The sequence below is a fragment of the Paramormyrops kingsleyae genome, chromosome 19, assembly GCF_048594095.1.
Source record: "Paramormyrops kingsleyae isolate MSU_618 chromosome 19, PKINGS_0.4, whole genome shotgun sequence".
NCBI lineage: Eukaryota > Metazoa > Chordata > Actinopteri > Osteoglossiformes > Mormyridae > Paramormyrops > Paramormyrops kingsleyae.
In genome coordinates, this window is record NC_132815.1 from 6,291,812 (window position 1) to 6,317,718 (window position 25,907).

The following is a 25,907-nucleotide window of genomic DNA, read 5'->3' on the forward strand; positions in this document are numbered from 1 at the left end:
TGCCTGAGTATGACTTTTTGGGCAGACCAGGTAACAGCAGCTGATCGAGTCCCTATTTGTCTCCTTATCAGACAGGCGGGATTGTTTCACTTGAGATTGTGTGAGTGGTGGGGCTGGGAGTGGGCGGGGCTGAGAGTGGGCGGGGCCATCAGGACCTTCCCACCGGCTGTCAGTGGGCTTAGAGCAGGGGTGGGCGGGGCTACCAGCAGTCAGTGGGCGGGGCCTGGGGGTGGGTGGGGCTACCTTGCTAAAGACACTCATCTCTCTCGTCAGGTATACAGGAAGAAGGCAGTAGAGCTGGGGGAGAAACTTCTGCCAGCCTTCAAGACCCCCACTGGCATCCCCTGGGCGCTCCTGAACATGAAGAGGTCAGTAGCACCCGATGCTGCCCCCTAGCTGCACTGCTCTGCCGCTGTCTATCAGTCCTGCAGAGAAATGGCACCTTTCTCCGCTTCCAGCCTTTCCTGCCGCCTGGCTGCAGAGCCCTGAGTCACCGTATAACAAAAAAACAAGCAAAAATTCCCAGTAACAGGCAGACTGTGGCCCAGCTTGCCAGCTCTCATCAACGAGCCCGGTCTGCTGCCTCACCGGGGGGGCTGCTGTGCTCATGCCGCTTGGGAGGGGTGTGTGGGTGAGGGCGGGGGGGGTCTCCACAGGGATTCATGGCTCTCTTCGCTCTGGTGTTTGAAATCCAAGCACCATTGTTAAAATCAGAGCTGCCAGCTTTAGGGGGAAAAGGAAGAGACAGTGTTTGCCCCCCCCCCCCCCCCCCCATCTACCCCGGTGCAGAGTGCATGTCCTCCCCCGTCTCCCGCCAACCTGCTTTTGCCAGCTGTGTTTCTGAGTTTTGGGCCGCCGTCAGAACAAGGTTCAGCGCCGATTATGATGCAGTCGATGACACCGCTACTCCTTCCCAAGGACCCAGCGTGACTTTGTCAGGCATTTAAATAGACGGCCATGAAGTCTCTCCGAGTCAGATTATACCCAATAAATAGAATAATCAGCACGGCCTTTGCATGTTGGAGTTTGCATGATTATGGGTGCATGGTTGTATTAGATAGATGTAAAGTCTTATTCAGAGACAATTCTTTACCGTTTAGTTGACTCCCAAACATGCTTCCGTAACCCTGGAATTAAGCAGCAGTGGAATAATCACACCTGAATGTAGAATGTGACCGTATCACTTTGCTCTTGGTTCTAGGCAGGGGCACAGTAGGGGTGTGGGTACTCTGGCACATTCAGGGGCTCAACCCTTTACAGTGGTGCCTGAATACATAAAATGATATAATGGGCAAGGGGGCCCAATGTGATATTTTGGCTTATGGGACTTGCATAAAAATGTTCTGAGGGCAGAACAAAAAGAAGTGATTGGTTCAGAGAGAGAACCAATCAGTTTGTAGAGGAGGTGGTTCCAAGCAACCAGAGGAGGCGGGACCAAGACATCTGATTGGTTGGTCCCATCTCCTCTGGTTGCTTGCACCCACCTCCTCTACAATCTGGTTGGGTTATCTTTCTGAAGAATCATTTTTCATTGTATCCTCAGAACATTATTGTATCAGTAAAACTCCCATTAGCGATATTTTGTCAGGGAGCCCAGAATTTCCAGATACACCCCTGGTTCTGGATTACTGGTTTGTCAGATATTCCCTGGGAGTGATGACACGCATGCACCCGCGCGTGATGTAACCCATCCCTTCCCTTCCTCGCGTGTTGCCTGTGGATCGACCTTCGGGAGGGGACGTGGCACTGTTGCCGTTCCCCCATTTTCCTCCTGCTAACAGCCCCAGGCTCTCCATGCCTCTGTGGGACCCGGCTGACAGTGATGTAACTGCAGAGCTGGCGTGCGACGCGCTTCACAGACCCAGGATCAGCCTGCATGTCCTGCCTTTTCAGGAGGAACAAGCAGACAAAATAACAAGAAACTAAATTTTTAAAACAGTTTTTTTTAAAACGTTTGTAAATAGAGTTGAATAAGTGCAAGTATAATGGCAGGCATTTCTTTTGTGTCTTGTAACAGGAAGAAATAATTGACAAGTTTATCGCTAGAATTATGTAACTGGAAACGGGTACACAGTATGGGATGCTGCTTCAGGCTGCTGTAGATGTTCTTGCCTCCTCCTGCATTATGAAGCACATGTTCTTTGCCTCTTGACAGGTTTCCTCATATTTCACCCACCGTTGTAAAACAGGAGGTAAAGTTACCCTTGTGGTTGATGACATCTTAAAGCCGGAATCCCGGGGAATCCCTCCTCGTGAGGCTCCTCTGGCTTTCCGTGGGCGGTGGGGGGGTGATGTCGCATCACACGCTGGCCTGAGCGGCAGGTGCTGTCAGCCACGTGTCCCATCTCCAAAAATCCCAGACACAGGAGTCACTGAAAAATGGCAGCTCTGATTAGCAGCTGATCAGCGATACATGCCTGATTTTTCTCCAGTGATTCACAGTGATCCAGTAGCACTGGTTTCACATGTCCAGCTCCAGTTTAGCATGCAGTGAGAAGCCATGGCCTAGTTGTCTGCTCAGTCTGGCCATTTCTATATTTACAAGCGCCTGGAGAAATCAAGGTACATGTTGCAGATGGGATCTTAGACCAGGGCCTCAAAAGGTCATCCTTGCTTAATAGCTGCCTGAGCTCCCCTCAAACCAATTGCTTTGTTGGCATTAGTAGAACATCACTCGGCAAGGGGGAGTATAGCACCACCCTCTGTGAAAAGTGGATCATAGCAACCTTGCACAGAAATAATCTTTTTAGCAGGAGTGAACTTGATTGTGTGTGTGTGTGTGTGTACACTTCCAAATGCGGTTCAGAAAGTGGACCATTCTCCTTCTGGGTGACAAGCTTTGTTGTGTGGTTGAGGCAGCGACGCCTTAGTACATGGGAGCGATACGTTGTGCGTCACGAGAATGCGGGGAGGACCGTCTCCAGCTGCCAGCGGCTGACACCCGAATCCGAGGAAACAAGAACCGGGAAAATGGAACGTCCCTAAAAAGAAGTCCAAAAAAACCACAAAAGTTAGCTGAGCTCAGTTTCAGTGTCATGCATATTTCATTTAAGAAACTGGGATGTTGGTGGTTAAAGGAACGCACTGCAGTGTGTGATGAGAACCTCAGGCTGCAGCTACAGTGACTCACACATTAATCAAATTCTGTTAATTCCCAGCTATTCATTCTGGCCTCGTTTCGCTGACCCCTTCAGAGTTCACTGGGTGAAATAAGATGTCGGCTCCCAGCAAACACAGCTCTGGGACTTTTTGCAGTGCCAAGCTTTGAAATTGAACTTCAAATCGCAGGGTGAGAACATGCAGCTTTGCAGCTATTTTAACGCTGGCTCATCGCAGTACATCATGCAGTGGCCTGGGGGGGGGGGATCGCGAGTGGAAAATCCATCCCGGAGTTTGACGTAATTAAGAGTGTCTGTAACTTCGTCTATCGGTGCTGCAGGTAGATGTCCTGACTTAAAGTGTGGGGGTGTTGCTGATCGTTTGGTCTCTACTGGAAGTGGGCAGCTGTGAAACCAGGTACTCAAGGTCACTGATTCACATCTCCGGAAGGACGCGGGTGTCACGGTTGTTTTTTTAATTCTTAAATAAGCATGTTAGACCATTAGAAATGGCATGGTGGAATATGGCGGGGGATTCCTTTTCGAACCCTCATTTTACCCCCTCGTCAGACACTTTAAGGGGGGGGGAGCTGCGTGGGTCAGTGGATAATGACGCACCATGCCTGTGTTCAGAAGGTCAGTGGTTCAAATCCCAGCACTATCAGTGATGTAACTGTGCAAGGCCCTTAACCTCAGTTGTTCTAGTGTAGCTGGTGTGACGGATAGGATGGTGAATTAGAATCGCACTTCAGGGTGAAATCGTCAGGAGACGATTTATTACCTTTTAAAGACCTGCTGATTTTATCACATTGAGGTTGATACGCCTGCTGTTGATGGTAATTCCTTAGTGTGGCGTAATCCATGCTGTGGGGTGAAACAAAAAATAGGAAGAAGTGTGTGTTTTTTTTTTGTCTTTTTTTTTAATGTCTTGACCGGCAAGACCTTAACCCAGATTGAGCAGCAATGACGTCCACGATCTGATTCCTGGTTCCCAGTAAAACCAAGCTGCCCCCTCAGTCTCCCACACATCGTTCCCCGCCCGTTCCCAGTGTCCCCAGCCTGTCAACTTCCAGTTTAACTGGAGAGTGACGTCCAGGTCGGGTCAGTCTCATAGCCCTGGGTACTATCGATCACTCATTTAAGCAATCAATGGCACGTAATTACCTAGGAAACGCTGCAAAAAATCGAATGAATTCGTCCAAGCTTCGCTGTACCAAGTCCGGATCTTTTGAAGTTTTACAAACCTCAGTGGCAAAGCTCGTCCAGGCAGTGAAGATGAAATGCGTCAAGTCTCTCCCCGGCTTTCAATTGTAGATTCTGTTTAGGCTGCGTTATCTGATTTGTTTAATCCCTGCTTTGTCTGTATGTTCCCCCTTCCATTTTATCTGTTTTTTTCCCCCAGTTATTTATTCCTTTCTGAGTGGTTTTTCTTTTGTTGTGCCAGATGAAGAATGCCATTCACCAAGTAATCAATCAAATCAAAGCCTTTGGGATTTAATAATTGATTTAATTAGTGTTTTGTTACTTGAAAGGCTTGCTCGTCCTGACGGTGCTTTTTGGATTAATTAGTAGAGTCAGTGAGAAGCCGTGAATATTGTTTAATGAGATTCACTGTAAGAGCGAGTCGAGCGTACCTTTTTTCTACAGGGAAGCCCTCATACTTCTGTTACTCTGCCTTATCTCTCTTGCGGTATAGTCCCTCCAGAAGAAAGCGAAGCAATTCAAAGCAATCTTACGTCTCTGAATGAGTTACTTTTATATTGTTGTCATTATTTAAATACTCGTATTTAGGGCTGTACTCGAGCTGTTTGCCACTTTCGCAGCTTCTAGTTATGGGCGCAGGGGTAGAGTGGCAGGTGGGGCTTCTTAGAAAGGTTAACGACTCGGGATTATTCCAGCTGGCCATTGGCCGTCTGCAGCTGCCTGGTGGAGCTTGCCCATTGGCCGTCCCACCCATTTGCCCAGCCAATCCCAGCACCTCTAGCTTTCCTTTTTAAATTCTGACTCTAGCATCCCGTCAAGGGCTGCTCTTACTTCTGTAGGTCTGTGTGTCTGTGTCTGAGACACTGTAGCAGGCCAGGTGTGTTCATACCGGCAGCTTTGACCTGGGCGGGAAGCCCAGAACTCGATAAAGCTTCCTATCAGATAAGGGCTCCTCCTACTCTCCTCCACCTGCTCTTTTCCTCCTCCTCCTCCTCCTCCTCTTCTACCCACCTCCCTTCCTGCAGTCCTCTGCTGGGAGCACCCCCCCTCCAAAGACACCTGTGGCATTGCTTATGCCCAATTGGCTTATCTGTGGCCTGCACCTCGCCCCCTGTCATTATGACTGTAAGCAAGATAACCCCCCCCCCCCCCCCTGTTTTCTTTGCTGTCAGAGCCTGACATCAGTTTAACTGGACCCAACCCGGCCAAATTCAATTAAGTAGGGAGCAGCTAACGGGGGGGGGGGGGTGGGGGGTGGCAGCCGGGCAGAGCGGCCGTCTGCAGTTCATCGGGAGCGCCAGTGTTGCCACGGAGACGGCCGTGCAGAGTGACTCCCTGGACGGTCACTGTACTCCACACTCGCTGTGAAAGGGGTTTGCGGGATGTATGCCTATCGTCATGTGTCTGTGCTCCGGGCGTCTGGCCTCCGCGCCCAGGGATTGGTGGGCGGGGTCAGCTTCTGCCAGACATCCAGATGGTGAGGGTTTCGGAGCCCACGTGACAACTTCTGGGTGGGCATCGCAGCAGTGTACCAGCCTGTGCGAGACTGCGTGCCCTCTTCACGGTGCCCGGGTTCTCACTCTCCTAGGGGGGCCCTAGGGGGGAAAGGAACGACACATAATTAATTCAACCCCCCCCCTCGCCCACACACACAACTTTTAATAGCCCTTTAGAATTACACAAAAAATAGCTGCTACTACTGCTACTATTATTGTTGTTGTCGTTGTTATTTATTTATTTATCTATCATTTTTTTTTATTTAGGGTCTTTTACCATGAGTGTTTAAGGTAATGATGTAATTATACAGTGTTCTAATTGTCTCAGAGAAGTAAGGATAATTAATCCTCGGTCTACAGCAGCCCCTTTCTGTCTGTAGGTAATTACACTGCAGTTCTTATGTGTTTTATTTTATGCTTTTCCTCTTGGCTTTCCGACCCAGATGTGATTAAGCGATGCTGCCGTGAAAGTCCCTTCGATCGGCTCCAGCAGGGGGTGACGTTCAGGCTCTGGTCACAGGCTGCTTTACTCGCAAGAAAAGGCATCTGTCTGCCCCCCTCTCGGGATGCACTGTGCCTCCGCCCATCCCACTGGGGGTCAGCTCCAGACCCGCCGAGGGACCAGGATCCCTCACAAGTCCGTAGCCGGTGGACTGAACCCTTTTTTTTTTCATCTATTTCTGATTAAAAAGCTGCTCGGCAGCTTGGGAAACTCTGACAAGATTTAATTATGCGGTTGTTGGTTTTTCCTTAGGCAAAAAAATGGCACAGGATCTTTGAAGCGTCTTCCCGCATTAAGGCAAGTGGGGGCTTCAAAGCGTCTCACCAGTTTGTCGAGTTTCCCGCCTGTGTTTGCGGGGGGGTGGTTCGGGGGATTGATCCTAATGAAGGCCCCAGACGCCTTCTCCGAGACGCACATTCACCAGGGCAGAGCTCACTAGCAGACAGGGCCCATGTTGCGGTAGGAGTCCAGGTGCCACCTAGTGGTTGGAGGTTCGAAGACCGAACGTAAACACCACCGGTCGCAATTCGTCACCGCTGCGTCCGCGAGCGAGTCCTCGATTGGCGCGAGGTCGAGGTGGGGCCATCACCTGATTCCCAAGAAAGTCTTTGCTTTAGGAATCTGTGGGGGAGGGACCTCCAGAAGAAGCTCAACTTTGTTTCACATGGGGGGGGGCTGCTGAAGTATTTTTTTTATGGACTGAAAGGAACGGTTAAAGTGACAGGAAGTGCGTGCTTTGCCAAGAAGCGAAGCTGCATCGTGCCGCTTCCCCCGAACTCCTGTGCCTTCCAGTGGAGGAGGAAGTAGAGCCCACACACTGGGGGTGGAGATGAGCGCTGTAGCTTTCCAGGGGGCTCCAGTTGGGGGGTGGCATCCATTTAATGCACCCGGGTTTCGGGGTCATCATCGGCCTTCTAACCAGAGCGCCCGACTTTGATACATACCCCTGATAAAATGGGCAGCGAGAAATTACATCTATATTTCATTTCACTTTTATTTATAGCTGGCTAGATAAAGAGGAATAATTTTATCTCCATATGAGAGAAAATTGAGCAGATCTCTCCCTCTCCCCCGCCGGCCTGGCGTTGGGTGTTCCAGGCAGCCAGGGGTGTCACTCGCAGCCTGAGGAAGCGGTTTAATATGCAGCTGTGGGCTCTGCCTCTCTAAGCGACATCCCCATCTGCACTGGTCTCTCTGCTCCCCTGCTGCTCTCCACATGGAATCCACCCTACACAGTTGGGGGGGCCCTGAGCATCGGGGGGGGGACCCTACCCTGTCTTATCTCCCAATTCTCCTGCGGTGCAGCGACAGCACAGCACAGCGGCATGGCCCCTAAATTAAAAGAATAATACCCATCCCCCCCCCCCCCCTTTGGCAAACGTTCTGTCAGAGTGTCCGGAATTTCTATCCAAGCCCCTGGTACCATGTGATCAGAATGGAGGAAGTGCTCTGTTACTGAAACAGTGCCGAGTGTGAGGGGAATACTTGAGGAGGAGGAGGAGGATCTTAGCCCCCGGGGGTCATTGTGGCGTCCGCTTGCTGCCTGCTTCCCCCCCCCCCCTGCACCCGTTCTCAAAAAAAAGAGGGGAAAAAAAAAGTTTGTTTACGTGGTGCAAGTGAAGTACAGTCCACACAAGGAAGGGAATCTCTGAGAAGCTTCCTCCTGTTCCTCAGACACCTTGTGTACACACACACACACACACACACACGTGCCGTTTCTGGCTGATTTCTTTGCTCCTTCCCCATTCACGCATTCCTGACCGACAGTTTCAGTGACAGTTTCTCTGGCTAAACGCTTAATGACTGATGTCGCCAGTCCCGGTAAATGCCTCACGCCACATGCAGCTCTCCTTTCTGTTCCCAAGCTGTGATTATCTGCCATTATCAGCCTGACGTTCAGCTATTTATCTTAATAATTGCCGCTGACACGGGAGCGCAGTCCGCACCTCTCAAGAGGCGAATCGCACTCCACGCCGTCCGTAATTGAAATTGAAATTGGTCCGGAAAGGATGGCACCTGGCATTCTGGGAAATGTCCCGCTGCTCAGGTGATCGGCACTGACACTCTATCTGGGATTGCTGCTTCGGCCCCCTCCTCCGCACCCCCTGCCACGGACACACCACACGTAGATTAGATAGTCCCCGCGATTGGCTTCCATTAATTGTTACAAGTCCTCTGATAGGTCGGAGGATGCGGAGTTCCGGCTGTCACTAAGGGCCGCGGGCCGTGTCTGTGATGCCGGCCTGCCGTCAGGATGGTGTGGATAAACGCTGACACGCATGACTTTGCTCAGAAGTGTCTGTCAGATGAATATGAGTGTGCGTCAGCAGCCCATCGTTCCTGCCGTCCGTCACGGCCGTCACGCAGAGAGACCGTTAACCCCCTGAGCGCTGACATTGCTGAGTGAGAATGGATTATGCCCCTTTCAGCTCTGCCCCTTAACTAGTAATACACTGTAACTAATCATTTTATCGTGTATTAGTAGATAGAAGAATTCATTCGCAAGCACATTTAGAAATGTATTACCATATCTTGCCCCTGGTATTTACAAAACATCCTGTAAATCACTTGCAAATGTAAAACACCAGGTTAATAAGCAAACTCAGAAATGAATCATAATCGAGCATTTACAAGCGCTTTCTAAATGCAGGAAGAAGGGGACAGGAGTAAGGTGTCTTTATAATATATTTTTGAATTGTAGGTGAATCTTTTTATTTACTAATACTCTCCAATAGGTGTGCCTTGTTAGTACTGGCCTTTTGCCTTAAGAACTGCCCTTAATACTTTGTGGTGTAGAATCAACAAGGTACTTGAAACATTCCTCAGAGACTTTGGTCCATGTTGACGTTATAACATCGCTCAGTTGCTGCAGATTTGATGGCTGCACCTTCATGATGCAAATCTTCCGTTCCACCAAAATCACAGGTGCTAAAAGGATGCTCAGCTTGGTATTAAGGGGCCCAAAATGTGCCAAGAAAATCTCCCCCACACCATTAATGCACCACCTCCAGCCAGAATTGTTGATGAAAGACAGGATGGATCCATGCTTTCATGGTATTTATGCCAAATTCTGACTCTACCATCTGAATGTCACAGTAGAAATCAAGACTCATCTGACCAGGCAACGTTCTTCCAATCTTCCATTGCCCAGTGTTGGTGAGTCACTGCCCACTGTAGCCTCAGCGTCCTGCTCTTAGCTGACAGAAGTGGTACCTGGTGGGATCTTCTGCTGCTGTAGCCCATCTGCTTCAAGGTTTGCCATGTTCTGCATTCAGAGATGCTCTTCTGCATACCTTGGTCGAGCTACTGCTGCCTTTCTATCAGCTTGAACCGGTCTGGCCATTCTTCTCTGACCTCTGCCATCACCAAGGCATTTTCACCCGGAGACCCGCCGCTCACTGGATGTTTCTTCTTTTTCGGCCCATTCTACGTAAACCCTGGAGAAGCTTGTGTGCGTAAATCTCAGTACATCAGCAGTATCTGAAATACACTGCCCGTCCAAAAAAAAAGTCACCATTTGAATTTTTTTTAGCTTTGATTATGGCGCATATTTGTCATGGCATTGTTTCCACAAGCTTATGCAGCATCTCATCTTATATTTTCATCCAGATTTGCATTAATTTCTCACCGAGATCCTGTATTGACCAGTGAGTTGAACCTCCATAAAGCCTCCTTCAGCACATCAACAAAGACCTTCAATGAGCTTAAGGTCACAACTCTGTGGTGACCAAGTCATGCGTGAAAATGATTCCTCGTGCTCCCTGAACCACTCTTTGACAATTCGAACCCAATATATCTTGGCATTCTTGCCCAGGAATATGCACACGCCAACAGGGAAGAAAAAATCCATTGATGATGGATGGAGGTATAACCTGGCCATTCAGTAGATTCAGGTGCTCAGCTGACTTTACTTTATTGCTGCGTAACGTTGCAGGACTGTAGTAATGATCTAGTCATTGGCTTTTAAGTATTTGCTGATATAAATTCAAATGGCGACTTTTTTTTTGGACAGTGTACTTATCCCAGCCCATCTGGCACATCAAACTTGCCACGTTCACAGTCACTTACATCACCTTTCTTCCCCATTCTGGTGTTTGATGTGAACATTAACTGAAGCTCCTGACCTGTATCTGCATGATTTCATACATCATGCTGCTGACACATGGCTGGCTGATTAGATATTTGCTTCAACATGCAGGTGAACAGGTGTACCTAATAAAGTGGCCAGTGAGTGTATATTACCCAAATGATTGGTAGCAATTTATTAATAGCTAAGGAGCAGCCCTTAAACTGAAGAGGCAGGGGTATCAGACTGTTGCTGGAACTGGGCTTTGGACCAGCGGAATTCTGTTTCTCGTACAGTAAGACATGCCCAGCCTAATTTATCCAGCTGTTTCCATGGATAAACCTCAAATCGCCCAGCTGTTCAAACTGACAAGCTGCTCGGCGGCAGACGGGATGCATAAAGACGAAACTCTAACGGTGTATCAACCCCCCCCCCCCCCCCTCTCTCTCTCCCTCTCTCCCTCTCGCTCTGTCCCGCAGCGGCGTGGGCAGGAACTGGCCCTGGGCCTCAGGCGGAAGCAGCATCCTGGCCGAATACGGGACGCTACACCTGGAGTTCATGCACCTCAGCCGTCTGTCGGGGAACCCCGTGTTTGCAGAGAAGGTGAGCCGAGCCGGGCCTCCCCCTCCCCTCGGGTAATCCCCCCCCCCCCCCCCCGGCGCCCATGCTGACCCAGATGCCTCTATCCTCTGTCCTCCAGGTCATGAACATCCGCAAGGTGCTGAACAGGCTGGACAAGCCCCAAGGCCTCTATCCCAACTACCTGAACCCCAACAGCGGCCAGTGGGGGCAGCGTAAGTCTCCCCTCCTCTGCTCATGACATTAAGGCTCGCCGGCTCCCCCTGCCTTTCAGCGTGTGACGCTGCAGCATCCCCGCTAGCCGTCCTCAGGGTGATTCATGGACCGCTTTCATCACTAATCTCATGATGTGTGTTGGAGCCACAACCCTCAGCTGGAGGGAAGGGTGCTCGTACTGGGGGGGTTTTCCTCGAATAATGAGGCTTAAGCTCATTTCCTCTGTGGACCTGAAGCTGCAGGAAAGCCGCGTCATCAGCCTGAGCACAGGCAGAATCACACCCTGACGCACGTCCCCAGTCTGGCAGCGGCCTTGGGGGGGGGGGAACCAGAGGGTGGTCCTGCTTACGTGCCATACGTGTGTAAACACACAGTCGTGCTCACGGTGAAACTCGTGGCTAGAGTGAGCATGTTGTGCAGGGGGTAGGAGGTTTGCACCCCCCTATATGAAAATTCAGTGAGATGTAACGGGGACGGAGAGTGGGTCTCAATTCCTGAAATTGGGCTGCATATAGCATAGCAACAGCCTCTAAGTTCGGTGAGCTCTGCAAGGTCAGCAGCACCAGCGCCCCGGAGTGCGTGTCACAAGCGGTCGGCCCGGAGGCGTGAACTCGCCGTGTTTTGGATGGTGGCTGCTTGTGTGGGTATCTTGCCAGAACCCGCTGTGCTTAACGGGGATTTGCTTCAGGCTGGGAACACGGAATAGACTCCGCTGGAAGGCCACAAACAGAGATGGCCCCCGTTTCAAAGGGGCAGGCAGTCCGTCCTGGACAGCCGACGCTTCTAAGAGTCCTTCACAGAGGACAGAGTCCCTGCCCCCCTCCCCCCCATCCCAGATATGTCCTCTCAGATTTGGGTCATTGAGCATGTTCAAACAATCAGACTGAATTGTTGTCCACGCCACCCTTGTTGTGGGAACATAATCTAGTTCTGCTAGAACATTGGGGATATGATCTGTATGCCGTGGGGGGGGGGTGCTTTAAATAATTTAGAGGATTCCCTCCTGAAGACACACAGCAGTAAGGATGCGATCCTCACTCCACCCGGCGCACATCTGAGTCGCAGGCATGGGGTTCGCCTGAGTTCAGCATGATCTTCCCGATCCACAGGAAAAGCCTCGGCGCAGGCTTTTGTGAATCCTCACATCCCGAAATATATTGCTTTCTGGCAGCCTGATGCATACATCTCCGGAGGTTTTCCGTGGGCTCGGTCGCTCCGAGGAAGGTTATAAATGTCAGGCGTGCTTCAGAGCTGGCAAACAGCTGAGCCAACAGATCGAATTGTCTCGAAGGCTGCTATCGGCCCCCAGCACAGCACCGGCCTCGATTGTTATTTATTCCTTATGTGTCTTTATTTTTTTTTAATTGTTACTGAGGGGTGTGGCCATACGGAGGCTGGAGCCCTCAAACGCTGGGGCTTGGGTCAGCTGGGTGCTGTCGGAACCCGAAAGGGCGTTTAGGCTCCTCGAGGTCTCGGCTGCCAGCGAGCCGCTCAGATACGCCACCAAAGCGGCGGCGGTGTCACCCCTCCCCGCGGACATCTTCAGCGTGTCACCTGTCAGAGGCTGTAATCCCATTAGTCAGGAGCCTCGGTCACGACGCCATGTTTGTCACTGTGGGAACCCAGAATGTCTAAACAGGTATTTGTTTAGTATGTGGGGGGGGGGGCAGCGTGTAAACACATTTGCCAGGGGGTGTTATGACGGCCGCCAGCGGGGCCGTGCATCACGCTGTCATGGGGGAGCCGGTCCGCGAGGCACGTAAATTACCCGCATATCGGCGTGACGATGTTCCATCTTCCAGATCACGTGTCCGTGGGCGGCCTGGGGGACAGTTTCTATGAGTACCTGCTGAAGGCCTGGCTCATGTCTGACAAGACGGACGAGGAGGGCAGGAAGCTCTATTATGACGCTCTGCAGGTAAACGCAAAGTTTATTATTTACCCCCTACGCCCCTCGTGTACAAATGTATCTCTGTGTGCAATAGACCAGGCTGCGGAGGAGATAACGCCCCCCCCCCCCCCCCCAAAGAGCGGCTCGGATAAATCGGTTTCCCCGAGAAGCTGGGTACCATTCAGCGTGCTGAACATTCACTGTCAGCACGTTGCTTATGGTCCCGAAATACAGCCAAATAGGCTCACAGAGGGGGGTGCGGAGGAGGCTTCAGGCACCGTGTGCTTCGGGACTGCTGTGTGGTGGGGGGGGGGGGGGTTTCCTCTCCCCCCAGGATAGGGCCGGTTCTGTGTGTCTGTGCATTATGATGGTGTTACCCTCCGTCTCCGCTGGCAGCCTGCTAAACCACCGGCAGCCGTTACCGTCTGGAAAGTCTGTAGGAAACTTTCAGGCAGGAAATGATGTCGGCAGGATGATCCTGACAGGAATGTTCCGCTGCTGTTACCTCACCCCCAAATTGTACATACACACAGCCACACAAATCAACAGGTTACCGCCTTGACACAGGAGGCCGGGTCTGTATACTCGCCATACTCGCCATACTCGCCATACTCGCCATACTCGCCATACTCACCAGCAGCTTCTATGGCAGCTTCCATATTCTGCTTCACTGCCAAAGTAACTTCCTGCCATGACTTTTTATCACGGCCTGATTTTAAAGGCAGCCCTGCCTTCTTTTACCCCTAGTATCTGTAAAACTTCTGAATCTGTCCTGCAAATGTTAATAGTTTATGTAATAATCCAAATTACATAAATTAACACCGGCTGTCTGATTGTAATATTGCAATAGTGGTTAATATTTAATCCATTAATGTGTGTTTGTTTGTGTGGATGATGTGCTGGGGTCCTCGGGTCTAAAGACATGCTGTTGGGCTAAACAGAATCGCTGAAACACCCACAGTGTATGACTGTGTGCCCCCAGCCTTGTGCCCATTCCCCCCTGCATCATTTATAAATGCTTAGGTGACAGACAGATCATTTCTGCATTTCAAAGCTGGATTGCAAAGTTCCCATATTTGGTATGTTTCAGCAAAAATAAATTACCCTGCCCTGGAATTTAAAGAGGAAAAACACTGGATAGAGCACAGTATTGATTTTTCCATTTGAGGGTTTTTGTAAACCTGTGTCTCTTCCTCTCCTGAGTTAGAGTACAGTCGAGCACATGATGCTGCTGCCTTGGATGTTTTAGTACGGAAACTAAGGAAATCATATTAACAGCAACCGCCAAATAATATCTCCGGACTCCCTGAGAAGGATGGGTGGAGCGGACTGGCCCCCGCACCCTGCCTTCTCCACAACGGACCGGATGTGCACCGTGTTAATGACTCTTGAGAACCTGTCTTTATCGCAAATGGTTTCCAGCCCCTTCTTCAGAGCTGACACGGAAACAGGCTGCCGCGTTTGACGCAGGAAGAATTAACCTGGTGTTAGAGTATGTGCCGTTGGTAATTACCACTCCGTGTTTAATGTGTTTTCTATGTGTTTAAAGGAAGTTTTTTGTCCCTCTGCCGTGAATAATGGCTTTTTCTTGAATATCGCATTTCCTGTGTGACCGTATTGCTGTGAGCTGTTCATAGATGAGGTAAAATCTAGGCCACTGGCGATGAATCATCAGTCCTCCCACGGGCTTGTGGGTAAAATCCCTCTGACAAGCAGTGTCGGCTTCTCCGTGCCGTACCCAGGCCATCGAGACGAACCTGATCCGGAAGTCGAGCGGGGGGCTCACCTACATCGCTGAGTGGAAGGGGGGACTGCTGGAGCACAAGATGGGCCACCTCACCTGCTTTGCGGGGGGCATGTTCGCCCTAGGGGCCGACGGGGCCCCCAATGACAAGACCGGCCACCAGATGGAGCTAGCAGCTGAGATCACACGCACATGCCATGAGTCATACGCTCGCACCGGTGAGTCCAGTCGCGAACCACTGCTGCCCCCTACCTGCTGCCTGATGGGTCTGCACTTTTTATGTGCCTAGGCTCCCCTGCATAAATGCTTAGACCTGGAGTGTTTATCACTGTGCATACTTCACTGTTCTTGCATCTTCTGCCATCTTCCATTCCCAAAGTGCAGAGGATGGTATAAATCCCAAGATGTCATTCTCGGCCCGAGTATCAAGGACGCATGTTTGCCAACAAGAACAATCCCAAGATTCGTGGCATCCCAAGTTCATTCTTGGGAGGAAAGTTAACAAGAGCTGTCTTGCCAGGAACACAAGAATGTTCTTTGCATTCTAGGTACTGATAAACACCCCATCGTAACTGCTTAGAGCAGCATAAGTACTTCCTGTAAGACTCAGGAAGTCCCGCCTCTCTTGGTACAACCTGATCCAATCAGCAAAAAAATTGGAGTCTACACACTAAGTGGAGTGAATCAGAAGACGTGGTATCTGACAGATGTGAAAGTACTGGATTAAGTCTGCCCGCTGGGTCCCCCTCGGACCGGGCGCTTCTGTCGTCCATCATGCCAGCAGGAGCATTTTAGCTCTTTACCGCTTGTGGCTGAAGCAGCTGCACTAGCAGTAACATGATCAGGATTTCACATGACAGTCCCCGAACTTGGCCAAGACAAATAGCCTTGGGGATGAAGAGGCTTGGGCCAAGAAGGCCAGCAAATGAGGCGTGCTTTTAGTGAGCCCCCCCCCCCCGAGCCCAAGGCACCCCCCTGCTGGAAGATGGATAGCAGGTGGAGCCAGGCAGGACATGCAGATGGGCGCAGGGGGGTAGGGCCAGCGAGGAAGCGGCCTCCCCCAGCCTCGACGCCCTCCAGGAGGCGCTGGTCTGTCTGGCAGGTTCAGGCCAGGGACACCAGTGAATACTGCAATTCCTAACCCCCCCCCAGAAGAGCAGTAACACCTGGGATCCATGGTGGGGGGGTTCGTAAATAAAACATAGGAGCTCAGCGCCTTAAATCCCCCATTAGCGGGGTGCTGTTCAGCTCCGACGCCTCCTCCGAATGTTAATTCACCGTCCCCCTGTGAGGCGAAGGGGGTGAGGCAGGCTTAATGCCGACGTCTGTCTCCCCAGGGCTGAAGCTGGGGCCTGAGGCGTTCCGCTTCGACGGTGGAGTGGAGGCCATCGCCACACGGCAGAACGAGAAGTACTACATCCTGCGGCCTGAGGTGATCGAAACCTACATGTACATGTGGCGCTTCACCCACGACCCCAAGTACAGGGAGTGGGGCTGGGAGGCTGTACAGGTGAGTGATGCAGTAGCGGCCAGGTACCTCTGGGGGGCGCTGTGGGTCCCTTTATTTCCCAGCAGTCTTAATGTCGTCATCAGATAGATGGTAGCTAGGGTTGACCTGTATTAGCAAGTCAGAACTGGTGAGGTTACCAGTGGGGAGTTGGCAGTATGAAGTCACATCAGTGGGTTGCTTCTGGAGTGTCTTCTGATGCTGTGTTCCGTAGATATTCCCTTGCTCTGTCCTCCACTCACTCTCTCTCTTCTACCCCCCCCCCCCCCACAGGCCCTGGAGCAGCACTGCAAGGTAGAGGGAGGATACAGCGGCGTGCGTGACGTCTACAGCAACCGGCCAAACCACGATGACGTACAGCAGAGCTTCTTCCTGGCAGAGACACTCAAGTAAGCATCTGCATCAGCTGTTGTTCCCCCCCCCCCCCCACATGCCCACCAGTGCCTCTGCCACCTTGTTGCCATAGCAATGGTCCACCCCGGGGGTGGCACTGCATCAGAATAGTCCAAAGGAGCCCCGATGTCTGTTTTCTCGAACCAAGACGCCTCAGGGAATCTGCACTTCAGAACTTCAGAAGGAGAAACACCATCCCTGGATGATGGGCCATCCCCGCCGTGTGTGTGTGTGTGTGTGTGTGTGTGTGTGTGTGTGCGTGCGTGCGTGCGTGCGTGCGTGCGTGCGTGCGTGCGTGCGTGCGTGCGTGCGTGCGTGCGTGCGTGCGTGCGTGCGTGCGTGCGTGCGTGCATGTACGTGTGTGTGTGTGTGTGGGTCTTGGTACGTGTACATACCCTTTAGTGCATCCATTAACATGGCTAACCCCCCCACCTCAGAGTGCTGTGATGTCTGCCCTGGCCCGGCCTGGACACAGGCTCAGCGTGACACCAAGATCAGTGCAGGAATCGGGGTCGTGTGTATACAGGGGTGGGGGGGGGGGGTGCTGCGCTGCGCTGCTGCTAACTTGCTCTCTGTGGGCTCTTGCTTTCAGGAACCGACTCCAATTTCAGCTTAGTTTTTGCAGATCAATCTTTGGTTGGATTCGCTGCACGAAAACCATCAGGCCTGGGATGTATCATGTGTAGTTCATTTAGACGGGCGGTGCATAAGCCTGATGGGAGCAGCTCCAAACCCGCTTATCGGTCATCAGGGCCGAGCACAGTGGGCCACGGGTACTCTCTAAGGGCAGCGCCACACCAGTCCCGGCCAATCACAGCGGAAGGCCGCCCTGCCTGGCTCTCACTTCCCAGGCAGTAAATTACCCTGCGCTGTTCCTTCCACGGCCTCCCAAAGCCGCCTGTTAGTGCATCGCTTTGTCTGTCGTGGCGCGTAGCGACTCCGGGTCTCCAGTCTTTTCTGGAGGGTCTCATGCTCCCCTTTGCAGACTCTGCTGCTCTCAGAAACCAGCCCCCTGCCCTCATTCCCCGGATGCGGGGGGAGACTGAGCGTGTTGCTTCCTGTGCTCGTGGGGAACAACTTTATTCCACACCCAGTATTTACCATAAGGCTTTCCAAACTTCCTCTCAGGTCTTCTGGCCGCAATGGCCCCCCCAAGGGGCTTTCTGGAATCTTCCCCAGGAGATCTCACAGGGATGCTGGGTTCTCCTCACGAGGACAGGGACACGCTCAGCCTCCACCCTGTCCCTCTGTGACGTGGCACTCTGGGTTTGTGTGTCGTGTGAGACGTGGTACTAAGGTCGTTGCACTTTGTGGGATGCACATGCCACAAGGACCCTAATCTCAACAATGACGACCCTAACCCCTACCCAACCCTAACTTTAACCACAAGTAACCAAACAAAATACAAGACTTTTGGCAGTTTTACTTTTTGATTGCAGTTAGATTTTTATATGAGTTTCCTCTTATGAGGACTGTAAAAATGGTCCCCACAATATCAAAATAACAGGTTTTTATCACATTGAGAGAACCAAATGTCCGCACAATGTAATACATACATGCGCACACACACACACACACACACACACATATCCTGGCACCTTAGCGTCCAGTTCAGCCTTCTGTGGTTTGTTATTTTGCGGTTTTGTGAAGCTGCAGCTAGTTTGCACCAACAGAGACTCTGCGCACTGCGTGGGGGTCGTACCCTGTACCTGAGAGCCGCTCACGTATCTTTCAATTAAAGGTGCAGACTTGTGACATGAAGGTTACCTGGTCAGACCCCTGCTGATGCCTGTAACGTTAAGCAAATTAGCGCAGTAAAACACACAGCTAATGAGATGTAAGTTGTTAAAGAGCATGTAGGAGTGGAACCTAATCTACAGTAGCTGGGTCATGGGAAACTTAGAAATTATAGAGAGAGTAAAAGCCACTTCTGTTTGGGTCAGCAGTGAGATGATGATGGTGATTGGTGATGATGAGCCTGCCATAATCATTGGATGGGTGATCGTAGTTGGGATGGGGGATACCAAGGCTGAAACGGTTTTAAGGTCATGCCCCCCACAGGGAGAGACAGGTAGTACGCCCAGTTGGTATGTGAGAGGCATGTGTAAGACCTGTGCTTTTATTCTGCGGTGCCGTGTTTGTTTGCGATCCCATGTTAGTGTTTCCCGTCGCCCACAGAGCCTTTTCTGGCATGGCTTATCCGCATCAGGCTTGGCCGGCCGCCTTCCCCAGCGGTGCTTTGTGGCACTTTTTAAAGCTCGGCCTGCTGCTTTAACGCAGAGTGTCCGCCTCGTTCATGCAGACTGCACCGCGCCTCACAGCCTCGCTTATTCCTCCAGCGCCGATGGCTTTCCTATCCTTCCTCAAATAACTACATGACTAAATTCTCCACAGTGACTGTTCTTATGAAGATGTACTGAAGCCTCTGTAGCTCTTGGCTACATCCCTCCGTCTCCCCGACTTCCATGCTCCCTATTTTCCCGCTCTCCCCGACTTCCATGCTCCCTATTTTCCCACATTCCCCGACTTCCATGCTCACTATTTTCCCACGCTCCCCGACTTCCATGCTCACTATTTTCCCATGCTCCCCGACTTCCATGCTCACTATTTTCCCACGCTCCCTGACTTCCATGCTCACTATTTTCCCACGCTCCCTGACTTCCATGCTGACTATTTTCCCACGCTCCCTGACTTCCATGCTCACTATTTTCCCACGCTCCCGACTTCCATGCTCACTATTTTCCCACGCTCCCGACTTCCATGCTCCCTATTTTCCCGCGCTCCCCGACTTCCATGCTCACTATTTTCCCACGCTCCCCGACTTCCATGCTCACTATTTTCCCACGCTCCCCGACTTCCATGCTCACTATTTTCCCACGCTCCCCGACTTCCATGCTCACTATTTTCCCACGCTCCCCGACTTCCATGCTCACTATTTTCCCACGCTCCCCGACTTTCCATGCTCACTATTTTCCCACGCTCCCCGACTTTCCATGCTCACTATTTTCCCACGCTCCCCGACTTCCTTGCTCCCTATTTTCTCACGCTCCCTGTCTTCCTGCTCACCCTGACTTCCTACTCTCCCCTTGCAGGTACCTCTATCTGCTCTTCTCAGAGGATGACCACTTGCCCTTCGAGCACTGGGTGTTCAACACCGAAGCCCACCCACTGCCCATCATCAGACGGGAGAAGACCGACAAGCCTAACCCGATGGAGTAACCCACCCCCCCCCCCCACCCCCTAAAAAATGAGCCAAGCCCGGAACTCCAACATTTCTGCCTTGCTACCCCCGCCTGCACCTAACTCCCTGTGGCCTCCACCTCCCCGCAGTGGCGCCGGACCCATGTCCACATTTTGCCACTCAGTGATTGGCTCACTTCACATCAGCCCTGCCATTTCTGCTTCCAATACAGAGGAACCTCCGCATTCTCACGAGTGCTCGCATCATCACCTTACTTCAGAGAACGCAGGCTGCATGCTGCCCCTATCACCATTGCACCGCCCCCCCCCCCCCCCCCGCCTGCCCTCCCCTCCAGGGGGGGCACAATGGATAACCCTCCTCTGTGAGGAGAACTGGATGCTTTTTCGCTGTAAAGATTCACCGTCACAGAAAAGCCATACAGAAGTGAAGAGAAAGCTTTATCATATTCAGAGACGAAGCCCGTCTGTCAGTGTGTGCTCTGTCTTTGTTCTGCTCATGTAGATGTTACTGGGTCACTTAGAAAGGTCTTGCTTTGCTAAGGCAACATGGGGATCTGTTTTAATACCGATATTTAATGTTCAGCTGTTATATCCAGTCAGATTAAGATAGTGCCTTTAGTGTAAAATGGTGTGTAAAATAAGCAGTTATACAAATCATGAGCATTTTAATTTATTTCTGGCAGAGTTTATGTACGTGTAATCGATGCTTTTGAGTTTGTCGATGCCATCGCCTAGACCACACTACCATCTGCTGGTCACAGCCGCGTGGTTCCGTCGTCGAGTGGCGTGTATACAGACTCTAGGCATATTTGATCAATGTCTCCCCGTAAAAACGGATTGAGTGGACCTGTGTCAACTTCCCATTAAATTGACCAAACACATTTAAGACCTTTCTTTTATTTGGTCTTGGGTCTTGTACCTTTTTGTGTTTTTTTTTTTTTTTTCTTTTCTCTGTTTAGAGTAGCAGATAAATATCGCAGGGTTTGTGGAACAGGTGAATTTTGTGAATTGTTATATATTATTATTTTAAACCAAATGGCTTTTCTCGGCCCGGGGGTTTCCCGCGGTGATCTCCACGGAAACCACACAGCACTTGCTTGTTGCTGATGAGCGACTGAGTCCATCGGCGAACGAGTCCTATGAATGTACCATCAAATGTGAAGCTAATTTGCCCTCCATGCTTTACTTTTTGTCCTCCTTTTTTTCCTGGAAAGCACAAAGCGATGAAACGGCACGTCCGTGTAGATCTGCAAGGGAAGGAGAGGCCCCCCCCAAGGGCATAAAAGAAAGGATGCAAGAACATTGGAATATCTGGCATTCTCTATCCTGGTCTGGCATCTCCTGCTGGGCCGCTCAGCCCTTTTGCACTGGATAATGTACACATCATACTTATTATAATTATATCATTATTTAGTTTTAATTGGTTTTCTTTAATCCTCATGGGGGGGGTACACTGCGGCTCTGCTTTCCCAGGCGTGACGCGCACAGCCAGTCCTGGACCTCCCGTCGTCGGAAACGGATCCACGGCCCTTTTCCATCTCGGCCGTGTGGACCACGAGCCGCGCCCTGTTCATTGTAAGGCCTGACAGGAGGCCAGGCGTCCGTGGGGTTTACGGGAAATTCCGCAAGACTGAGCGTGCTCCAAAAGTTACAAAAGAATCAATAATAAACGCTAATGCCGAATAATTATTTGTTTGGACTGCAGAGCGTTTTTAACATGACATTAGTGTTGAGGTCCCTCACCTGCTACGCTATATTGATACATTAGGGGAGGAACCACAAGCGATTCGGACTGAGGGAAACAGACCCAGTGGTCGACCAGCCGATCTACCTTTGCTAATCCGTTAGCACCGGCGTTCCTGCGTTCAGGAGCTGTGGCGTTTACTTTTGTGGAGGCAGATAGGCCTCAGCAGAATGAGGAGCTAGTTTTAAGTGTAATACTGGGGATTCTAAAAGTGTGACACGTACAATGGCCTGTCCTTTCCTTGCGTCCTTCCAGTCTGCAGACTAGAAGATCCGCGACGTGCTGACGATCTTGCGTTCCAATGCCTTTTACCCATGACACTCTTGTCGTTGGATTTGTTGAGATAAGAAACCTCAAGAAGTGACTGTACTTTACTGTAGATAATCATTCCATTGCACATATTTTATTTTCAATTTTATGCAATTAATTTTATTGGGAGACTTCTGTTTGTTTTGTGGTTTTAAAATGTAAATATTCAGTACGGCAAGTATGCCATTCTCTACATTTATATAAATCTAAGAACTTATGGAATAAATGATTAATGAGCAGCAAAATTTTTAATAAATTATATTTGTTACACTTCTATTGGGAATAAAAACAAATTTCTATATGTCTTTAGTAGAGTTTTTATTCTTTGCTTTTCATGTCTTTGATACTTGAAACAATTGATTCTTCAGTGTTTTATTAACTGAAAAAGAAAATTGAGTTGGTGGATAAAGAGGAATCATATCTGCTGACAAACAAGTACAGCAAGTCCCAGGATGAAAGTTTAGCATTTTGAGATTTTGAGAACATCCAGAAGATAGCCAGCGTGTGAAAATCTGTCAGGTTGAAAGCAATAGTTTGTCACAGTAATCTCTTAAAGAAGAAAACACATTTTCTACGATGGAAAGAATAATTCCTTTAAAATCCAATTTAATCTCCCAGCCGCGTATGCCAACGTCAATGCCCTGAAGCGGTTTTTAAATTGGGACTTTTATAGAAAAGCCTTCCGCCACTTTAGGATGTACCATCTGATATTTTTGGGGGTGGGAACCAAAATGTGAAGCACCAGTGACGAAACTGCTCCCTTTGAAGCGAGTCGAGTCGGTAAACCGGAAAACACATTTAGATGAATTAAAAAGGACACCTCTATTTAATCGGATAACTTCAGGCAATGACCTGGGGTGGCTGATGAAACTCAATTTTGGAGTCTCTCTGCAGTGTAGTCTGTGGGCCTTGAAAATTGAATCATATTTGTGTGACACTACATATTTAATAAATAATACAGTGTGTAGTCTTCACTGGATTTGGTGCATCTGTTTCACGGTACTTGTGATGGGCTCCTTCAAACAGTCTCCATAGTTGCAAGCTAAGAATAATATCAAAATCAGTCATCTGGTTTCTGCTCTAGTCTAGAGAAATTTTCCAGATAAATTATGTACGTAGTTCATTTTCCAAATCAAACCTTTACCTGTAAGTGAAACAGAACTGACTACATTTTAAAAGCTTAACTGTATTTTGATATTTAAGCAGTGGTGCTGTTTAATGACACTGAAACCAAGCATTTGTGAAGGGGCCCTGAGGTTTGGGAGCCTCCTATTGGCCACAAATAGCCACTATACTAAATATTATATGAATGGGTTATGTGCACGGATGAAGCTGTCGTATCCTATCAGTGCCACAAAAACAAAGAAAGTCAAAGTGGTTAAAGAAAGAAATTATGCGTGTCTGTTCTTGCACCTAATCTGAATTTCTTCCACTAATAACCAGAACTGTTTGTCGATGATGTAAATAATAATCACATAATCAAATTCACATAAGCCTGTCTTTAGGTATGGCCAGGAGTGGGTTCACGAGGGGGGGGGGGGGGGGGGGGGGCTATCCTAGGCTGTAGTCTGTAGGGCCCGGACAAACATCACCCTGCTTCTGGAAACGCCAAAGCCCCAGTTAACTCCACAAGGCCTGATTGTGCGCAGTTTCTGTCAACCCTGATCTACAACAGTTAGGACTCAAAAAATGAAACCAAAGACATTAGGCACTGTAGACATCAAAGACACTGATTTAGAAAAATCTATCCATCAGTGGGATCAATGTACCTCATATTTCCTGGTTTAACAGGTGTAACGTCACCACACTATGGAAAAGTAATTCCTAAAAGAGACTGATGTCTGGTAGTTGGGCTCCTTTCCTGCGTGCATGTCTCCTCACATCTCTTCAATGAATGATTGTGCCCTTACTGGGAATATGGGGAAGCAACAGCTGGAATTCCGCAAGCCATTGAGCACAAGATGCTAAACCTTTTATCCTATTTGGCCTTAGACTGTGGGGCAAATTAGCCGTTTTGCAGCAGAGGACATACGAAATAGGTACGTCCACACATTTCACAGGTATAAACAACATGCATTACAGCCTGTAATGCTTCCGGAGCCTAAACCAATTAAGCTTAAATCCACTCCCTATTACCACACTGGAAGGGAAACAAAACACTGCTATTGATTCCAAAAATGTTCCTATTAATAACTGAAATGAGGTTGAGTAAAAAGGGTTCCTGTGCAGTTAAGCTGAAAGCTCTCACAATGGGCATCGCCATTTCAGGCGCCGTGCAATCACACGACAGGAAAAATACTAAATTTGATGGAACCACCCAATTCTAGCTGACTGCAATAAATTATATGGGGAAAAATACCTACCGAGTGAACACATTTTGGACATTAAACCCAGCAGATTTTAATCAACACGGTTGACCGCAGAGGTAACGCTGACATTTCAAGAGATGGAAATTTTGCTGCGTTTTTTTTTCCCCTCTTAATGTGAATATCACGTCCTGATTCCTCGGAATGTATTTAATCTACCATAAGTAGTACAAACACAGCGTATCTAGTTATGCTTTATTTAGCTGTTCCATCCATCTTCCACACGGGGTCGCAGTGCGTCTGGACTAGGCTACAGCCCAATTTGGTGCTCACTGCTCAGCCCAGCCTTCTCAAGAAGTGATAAAAAAAACAGCTTTATAAATAACTGCAAGTATAGCAATACATTATTCCAATTTTCAAACTCATCACTGTTAAATATATTATTTATTATGCAAATTTTATGTAATGTAATTTCATATACAATTTATTATTCAGAAAGCTTAATTAAGTAGCTTACTTATACTGACAAAACTATTCACATAAAAAATTGCCGACCACATTTGAGCTGCTTCATGGGCAGCACAACAAACTAGTTTCCACGACTGCAGGACGCTGTTAATGATAATCTGGATTTAAGTTACGTATAGGCCTAAATGTATTCCAGTTTAAGTGTTATAGAGAATAGAAAATGCCTACTATTTAACTGGTAATTTAAGATAACTGCATCTATAGCAAATTTCCAAAAATAATTACGTGTTGCACACTTGAGAAATTATACTGAGTAATAACATTAATAACATCGTGTGATCCATTCAGTCAATAGCTAAATCAAAGCGAAAGTTTAATTAAGAGCTCAACCAAAATTAAAACGGCGCCGTACGGGGGATGGAATTTGACGCATGAGTAAGTTTCAAGCTAAAATTGTCTATTTTGCTACTGTTTGTGAAAAATGCGCATGACACAAGTAAAACAGTTTAAAACGTTCATGCGTCCTGTTTTCCTGGTTTTAGATTTGCCGCATTCTTCGCCGGTGAATTGATGTTAAGCGAGTGTTACTTTGGCAATTACAAAATTTCACCTGTGAAGATTTGTGTTAGTGTACAGACGTACAATTAGAAAATTCTCCAAGCTCGGTCAACAAAAAGTATCTCTTTTTAAAATGTGAAACCTTGTAATTATTTATTATTGTTTTTCCCAATGGGTAATAACGCCCACGATTTCACATATGACTGTGCCTGCTGACGTAAACATGACATTAGCGACTTTTATAAGTGTATTAGAGGCGCACTGGCTCTGTACCTCGTATCTCATAGCTGGGAATGTAATCACTGTCCACGATATGCTGGTATGTAGGTCTGTGCAATTCTGCCATATGAACCGAAATCCCCTCCAGTGACATGCAGTCAGATTAATTGGTTTATCTCTAAATTATGCATTATGCTGCCTGTGTTTTAGGCTCCAAGATGAATGGATGTGTGCAGAGGACCTTAAATATACAAACATGCCACACGATGGCAGTACGACACCAGTTCGCGCCTGCAGGCAGCTGATGCTCTTCGGTTATTTTGTGCGCTTCTTTGGATGCCGTCGTTTTAAAATATTACGACGCCGCACCGTCGATCTTAATGGCGCGTGGCCGTGTGGTCCGTTAG

The 25,907-nt window shown here is 49.3% G+C and overlaps 1 protein-coding gene across 1 annotated transcript in view; it reads left to right on the top strand.

Annotated features, from left to right (window-relative positions):
* man1a1 (mannosidase, alpha, class 1A, member 1) overlaps nt 1-22,250 on the top strand; it is a 77,879-nt gene extending 55,629 nt beyond the window's left edge. Inside the window, exons 5-12 of the mRNA XM_023797179.2 lie at nt 274-368; nt 10,845-10,968; nt 11,066-11,159; nt 12,963-13,078; nt 14,794-15,013; nt 16,133-16,305; nt 16,576-16,691; nt 19,788-22,250. Coding sequence (XP_023652947.1) covers nt 274-368; nt 10,845-10,968; nt 11,066-11,159; nt 12,963-13,078; nt 14,794-15,013; nt 16,133-16,305; nt 16,576-16,691; nt 19,788-19,914 — 1,065 coding nt within the window. The 3' untranslated portion in view covers nt 19,915-22,250. The remainder of the gene's footprint in view (nt 1-273; nt 369-10,844; nt 10,969-11,065; nt 11,160-12,962; nt 13,079-14,793; nt 15,014-16,132; nt 16,306-16,575; nt 16,692-19,787) is intronic.
* Nucleotides 22,251-25,907: the final 3,657 nt, after the last annotated feature.